The sequence below is a fragment of the Mus caroli genome, chromosome 9 (genome assembly GCF_900094665.2).
Source record: "Mus caroli chromosome 9, CAROLI_EIJ_v1.1, whole genome shotgun sequence".
NCBI lineage: Eukaryota > Metazoa > Chordata > Mammalia > Rodentia > Muridae > Mus > Mus caroli.
Genome location: NC_034578.1, coordinates 58,550,433 through 58,556,552, shown reverse-complemented (window position 1 = coordinate 58,556,552; position 6,120 = coordinate 58,550,433). Strand labels below are relative to the sequence as shown.

Genomic DNA, 6,120 nt, shown 5'->3' with positions numbered 1-6,120 from the left:
GGCTCCCTACAGGAAGGGAAAAGAAACTAGATTCCAACCTCCCCACGTTTTCTTGATTTGTTTCCACCCCCCCCCCCCCCCCCCCCCCCCCCTCCAGGGTCACCTGCCCTTCTCACCTGCCCTGGGCCCTGCCCCCTTTAAAGAGCAAGATTTAAACCTTGTAAATGACTGTTAATTTAGAGCAGAAAATCCATTCAAGTCACAGTCACCAAAGGCTAGAATGAGTCAACAGCCTTCTGAGATTTCAAGAACACCAATTGTTAAAAAGAACAACCGGGCCTGCGCCATTTATACGTGCCAAGTCGAAGCTAATCGTCCGCCAAGCCAAATTATAGGCAGCCTCTCCTTGGAACACAAATAGACAAACAGGCCTCTCCCACAGCCTGGCCTAGCTCAGGACTAGCTACTGATATGCTCGAGATAAAGAGTGTTTGTATTTGCTGGGTTTGAGGTATACTGTTATTAGAGGGTGACAATGTGAGGTAGTTTACATATCCATCAAAGGATACCACACTAGCTAAACTGGTTTGACTTCAGGATTACAAAGCTGAGCTCAACTGCCAGCCGGCTCAAAAGGCCTGGTGAGGCTGGCCCCTGGGCCAGTTACTTCACCTCTGGGCTTCAGCTTCCTCCTGTGAAATGGGACACAGCTGCCTTCAAATAAAGAGTGTTGAGAAACTCCTCCTAAACGCAAGGCACAGGATTGCATTTCACTCTGGCTTTAAGTTTTCTAGGCCGTTAGTGGCTTCATTCCCTTACATTTCAACAGCTCAACCTGGCTTTTAAGGCCCTTGAAGTGTAATCTTATCAAGGCAGTCTCTCTCTCTCTCTCTCTCTCTCTCTCTCTCTCTCTCTCTCTGCAAGGAAAAGAAAGAAGGGAGGCAAGGAACTCTGCCTATATTTCCTTTTTGAAAATTTTACATTAAAACAGATAAAAGCAGATAGCCAACTCTCTCCCTCCTGGCGGGCGTCACACAGCTCCCGGGAGACAACTGGACAACTTTCCCTTAGGTCTTTGGTTCTTCATCTACCCAGATCCCAGACCAGGCCTAAGTTCATAAATGCTAAAAGCCCAACATAACCCAGCAAAGCCCAGACAGGCACCAGGCCTTCATTCAGACCACTCACTGAACATTTACCCTTCAAGGCCAAGTGGGAATACAAAAAGAACCAGGCTCACTTTCAAATGGGAGGATAGACCTCCAAAGAAATCACACATCTTACCATTTAAATATATATTATTTATATAAAAAAGGAAAGTACTTACCTGCTTGTGCATTTCAATATTCAAGCCATAGGACATCTCATAGTACTACAAAATTTAAAAAAAAAAAAAGAAAAGAAAAGAAAAAGGGTCATTAACAGGCAACACCGGGACACTTCTCATTTTACCACCACCCCCCCTCCAAGGCTTTAACCAAACCATTCATTGGGTCCAAAGCCACTAAAGTCCACCCACCCACAAAGGTGTCAACGCTGATAGGGGAAGTGGCTAAGCGTTCCTCTCCACTCAGAACACTATTACACAAAAATATATGTGCCCCCCTCCCACAGGCACCCCATGTACCCTATGTGCTGTTTATACAAGGTGCAGGCTCTACAGGGAACGCTGTATACCCGCCTCCTCTTGTCCTCTGGGAGTTGGTTAGCACTGGGTGGAAGGTCTCTTATGTGGAAAGCCTGCTGCTGGCCTGCCCTTAAGTGGCTCCCATACCCACTCCCAAACGAAAGCTGTCAACTTGAACTCAGGGTTAAAAGCTATCTAGCTGGAGGAGGAGGACCAGACTCAACTGAGGAAATCTTGAGGAGGGGACACGGGAGGCAGAGGGCTTTAAAAGGCTCCTCCAATCTGGAAAAACTCTGGGGAAGAAAGGTAGGCACTTCTATCCCATTCTGCCTAGATCCCCTCTGCCAAACAAAAGTTTCCAAACACTCCCAGGAGGGCTCCAAGAGGGATTTTTATACAACCCTGACACCGGCTCATCTGACTCTTATGTTTCTAACCAGTTTAAGGCAACCAGCCCTCTGGGAAACCTTCAAAACACAACTGAAATGCTCCTTACAAAGGTGGCCAGGAATGTGTTTCTCTTTTGGCCTCCAAGTGGCAGGGAAGAGGAAGCTGAAGAAGGGAGCCCTCCAGGGGGCTGTCCTGAAGCTGGGCCTAGCTCTGGTCCCAAAGTCTGGGTGCCCTGCCCTGCCCTGCCCTCCCTCCCTCCCTCCGCCCTGCTGCCGGCTGCCTCTCACCATCACATAATGGCGCTGCATCTCCGTCTTCTCGTTAGCCAGCTTGTCGTACTCCACTTTGAGGCTGTGAGGGCAGGAGGAGACTCTCAGGCCTGGCGCTTACACGACCTCCTTCGAGACCCGGACCCTAGGGCCTCGGAGGACCACTTCACTTGCCCGGCACCCTGAGTAACCCATTCTCTAGCATCCTCCGGGCAGTGAGGATGGCTGCCCACCACCCGGAGCCTGGCAGTACCAACTCCAAACTTCCCTTAATCTAGCGAGGGGACTCGTCTCGGCCACGCGGGGGCGGGCCCGGACGAAGGCGCAAGACCCCGACCCTCGACAGGGCGGGCTTTGGGAGCTGAGCGACCGCAGAACGCAAAGGGTTAAGGCTGCGCGCTCGGTGAGGGGAAACAAAAGGCGGAGGCCCAGCCGCCCCGCAGCCGGGGGTCGACGTCCCCCTCGGCCCCGCGGGGGGGTAGCAGGAGCGCGCAAGGCCGCCCTCCTCGCCAGCCCGGGGCCACCCCCCACCCGCCTTACCTGTGATACTGAGCTTGCAGGAACTGGAATTCGTCTTTGATCCTGTCACAGGACTCGGCCACAGTGAATTTAAATCCCGGCTGCCCGGGTTGATGGGGTGCCTGGAGCCCACAAGGACAACATAGGGGAGAGGAGTGGGCACATCAGAAGGGCTCCACGCGGCCCCGTGCCTCCTCTGGGTCCCTGGCCCCTCCCCGCCGGGAGCCACCGGCAAGGCCACCACCCCACAGCCCAGAACCTTCCCAGCAAGTTTTTCAACGCTCTCCCGACGGGGCCCGGAAGCGGGCATCCCGACCACCCCCAAAGCCAGAAGGGCTCTGGCGGCCAAGTGCCGAGAGAGCGAGTTGGAAGACTTAGGAGAGGGGCCGGGGCGGAAGCCAGCGTCCCCCTCCAACGCAGGCCGCCCGGGCCACTCGAGCGCAATTACCCTGGGCTCTCTACGGCGCCCCCACCCACCCAGCCCCTTTGTGTGAGCGCACACACGCGCGCGCACCATAAAGGTAGCAACAAGCAAAATGGAGGTGCTAGATAAACTGCCTCGTTTACCCTGCCATGATAGATGCTTAAATAAGCCTAGTTGCAATTACTCACCGGATGTCTGCCTTGCGGATACATGGCAGGGAGGGGTCGCGATTCCGAGAGCTTGGAAGCGCTGAGAGCCCGAGCCGGGGACGTGCGGGGGAGGGGGGAGGCGAGCCCGAGCGGGGGGCGGCCGGGGAACCGAGAGCTCGCCCCCGGCCCCCCCAGCCCGCTCTCGCAGCGAAATCCCAGAGTCGGGCGTGCGCCCCAAGTGCAGACAAAGAGCGGCGGAGCGAGCGGCAAAGTCGTCGGCGGGCTCGCGCTTTGTGCGCCTAGGGCTCGGCCGGCTGCGGCCGGCCGCCTTCCCCCGGCTGCGTGGACAGTGTCAGAAGCCGGGTCTGCGTGGACATCATCGGCTCCCTGGCGGCTCCAGTGCGGGATCCCGAGGCCGGGGGTTTGCGGGGAGGGGGGTTCTCCTGTCCCCTCACGGGTCAATCAGGACGATGAGGCTGGAGGGGGGCGCGTCTGGGCAGCCCGGAGCATCCGGGGCGCGCGGGTCAGATCCCAGAGGCGGTCGGGCCCGGAGCTCGCGGCGAGAAGAGAAAGGAAGCAGGCCACCGAGGTGACGGCTTGAGGTCCGTGAGTGAGGGCTAGAGCCCAGCGAGGACGCTTCGACGCCCCCCGCCTCGGAGAGAAGAGCCTGCTCGTTCCGTCTGCTCCTGCCGCCGCCGCCAGCCCTTCCCAGGGCCGAGGAGGAACTCCGGGCTCAGTCGGTGCAAATAATGAGCCCTGGCATCCTAACTCCAGCCGGCATAGGAAGCCTCGGCGAAGGGGTCCTCTGCTTTCAAGTGGATCGGCCGCGTCTCTGGCGAGGAGCGGTCTGAGTCCCTGCCGCCTAGGAGCGCGCAGGCTGGAGAGCACCGGAGGGGGAGACGTAGCCCGAGCCCGGGAGCTCTGCGGCTTCTTTCCTTCCTCCCAGCCTGGCTCTCCTCTCCGCGCCCCGACAAACCCCCAAAACACACAAACACACGCACTCAACACACACACGTACACGCACTCAAAAAAAAAAAAAAAAGTGCCTCGGACCTGCGGATACCACACACAGACAGGCGAAGGGGGCCGAGCACGAGGTCTGAACTGCCGCGAGAGCAGTTCCAAATAGGGACTGAAAAGTAACAAAATAATGTGGCGGCTTCGCCTAGCGTTGGCCAATGGGAGTGCGAGGCTCCCACGTGGGGCCACGGGACTCGGACTGCGACTGGGCGCCGCCGGGCGCGACGTCACAATGCCCTCTTGTGTCTAAAACTATGCATGAAAAGTAGCAATCAGGCCCTACCCGCTGGTGACTTTCGCTTGGGAGTGAAAAACAGCGCTCCTCACATCAGGAATTAACCGAAAGACATATAATAAATAGATATATATTATAGTCCTGGGCTGCTAGGTTTTTTCTTCTTTTTTTTTCCCACGATCTACTAGCAAATAATTATTTGGCGGGAGGGGAGAAGGAGAAAAAGAATAACAAAAGGGGGGGAAAAAGGACAAGCTGTACAATCCTTAAAACCTGTGGCTGGTAGTAATGGATCAGTTGATTCTGCAGAGGCGGCGAACGATTGCCCCCCTCTAATCTCATTAGGGTTGCAAAGCAGCCCAATTAGATACTATAAAACAAACAGAATCACTTTGTCAGTTTAATGTTTTCACTTCAAAAGATTTAGGACCGATAAAATGCTGGCTCCCAAAGTTACCTCCGACCTCTAAGACTGTTCTCCAAACTGAGTTTCTCTTTCTTTTATCCGTTTCTGCCCCCTCTCCCACCCTTGGGCGCCCCGCTTTTCTCCTTTGTTCATTCGCCCTTCTTTTCAGAAAGCCAAATAAACAGCGCCTCTGATGCACGGCGGCTGCCGGCGAGGGGGAAGTCTGAGAACTCTGGCTTGGCGGGCCGCGCAGATGGAAGGGCCTGGCAGTCTGCGGACAACAGGCTCAGTAGTGCGGCTAGCCCCATTTGGGGCTCTTGCCCTTTGAGGACAGCTACGTCCTGGCCGCAGCCTTGCCAAGGCGGGTTCCTCAGCAGTGCTCCGGGCCCGAGATGGTGAAGAAGGGAAAGCACGGAGTTGGGGCCCTCCTGGCTACAACCCGGAGTTCCGACCCCGTTTCTTGGCCTGATAGCCTGCCCCGGCACATGCATCGGCAGCCACCCGTGGAAGAGCGACTGCGAGCCTGGAGAGTCCTTGGTCACCAGCATCGACACCCAAGGGGGCGTAGATATTCGACTCTGGGGCCCATCTGCTCGCAGACAAGGGTCACGTCAGGGCACATTGCCCACCCTAGGTCCGCGGGCCTCGGAGAACCAACGCCAAGTGGGCCGCCCAGGTGTCCTCGGGTCCCTCCCCGCTTTCCCACCAAGCTTGCACGCAAGCACAAGCTCCTGGCCCGCTGCGGGCGCGCGCGAGCCGGTCGCGCGCCCCCGGAATCTATATTTTCCCCTCATTAGGAGCCTGAGTTTCGCGTTTGCATCTTAATGAGTAGCTGGGAGCGCGCGGGGACCTCCACGTGAGCGGCCGCCCCGAGATGGAGCCTCTCAGCGCCCGCTCCGGCCTCGACCGCGCTCCCCTCTTCATTTATTTATTCTCCTAAATAAAAACATAAATCGTGTACGATGCGCACCGAAAAGGGGGAGGGGGCAGGGAGAAGCCTAGCTCGACAGATGCGAGCATCTGGCCAAAGCATCCATTAGTCTCAAAATGGCTCCTCTTTGGAGCTTCCCTCTCCCCTCCCCCTTCTCTGCCCTCCCCCTTACGTCACGGGTGGGCGCACCCGCTTCCTACCCGGCCCGCC

The 6,120-nt window shown here is 56.9% G+C and overlaps 1 protein-coding gene across 13 annotated transcripts in view; it reads right to left on the bottom strand.

The window, feature by feature from the left end:
• Positions 1 to 4,452, bottom strand: part of Tle3 (TLE family member 3, transcriptional corepressor) — a 45,730-nt gene extending 41,278 nt beyond the window's left edge. For 9 of the 13 annotated variants that reach the window (XM_021173335.2, XM_021173334.2, XM_021173336.2 and 6 more), the window contains exons 1-4: positions 3,358 to 3,473; positions 2,767 to 2,867; positions 2,245 to 2,308; positions 1,268 to 1,312 (exon numbers count right to left, since the gene is read on the bottom strand). In XM_021173335.2, coding sequence (XP_021028994.1) covers positions 1,268 to 1,312; positions 2,245 to 2,308; positions 2,767 to 2,867; positions 3,358 to 3,381 — 234 coding nt within the window. In that variant the 5' untranslated portion in view covers positions 3,382 to 3,473. Of the gene's footprint in view, positions 1 to 1,267; positions 1,313 to 2,244; positions 2,309 to 2,766; positions 2,868 to 3,357 lie in introns of all 13 variants that reach the window. The other 4 variants (XM_021173332.1, XM_021173337.1, XM_021173341.1 and 1 more) reach the window with 1 other exon arrangement.
• Positions 4,453 to 6,120: the final 1,668 nt, after the last annotated feature.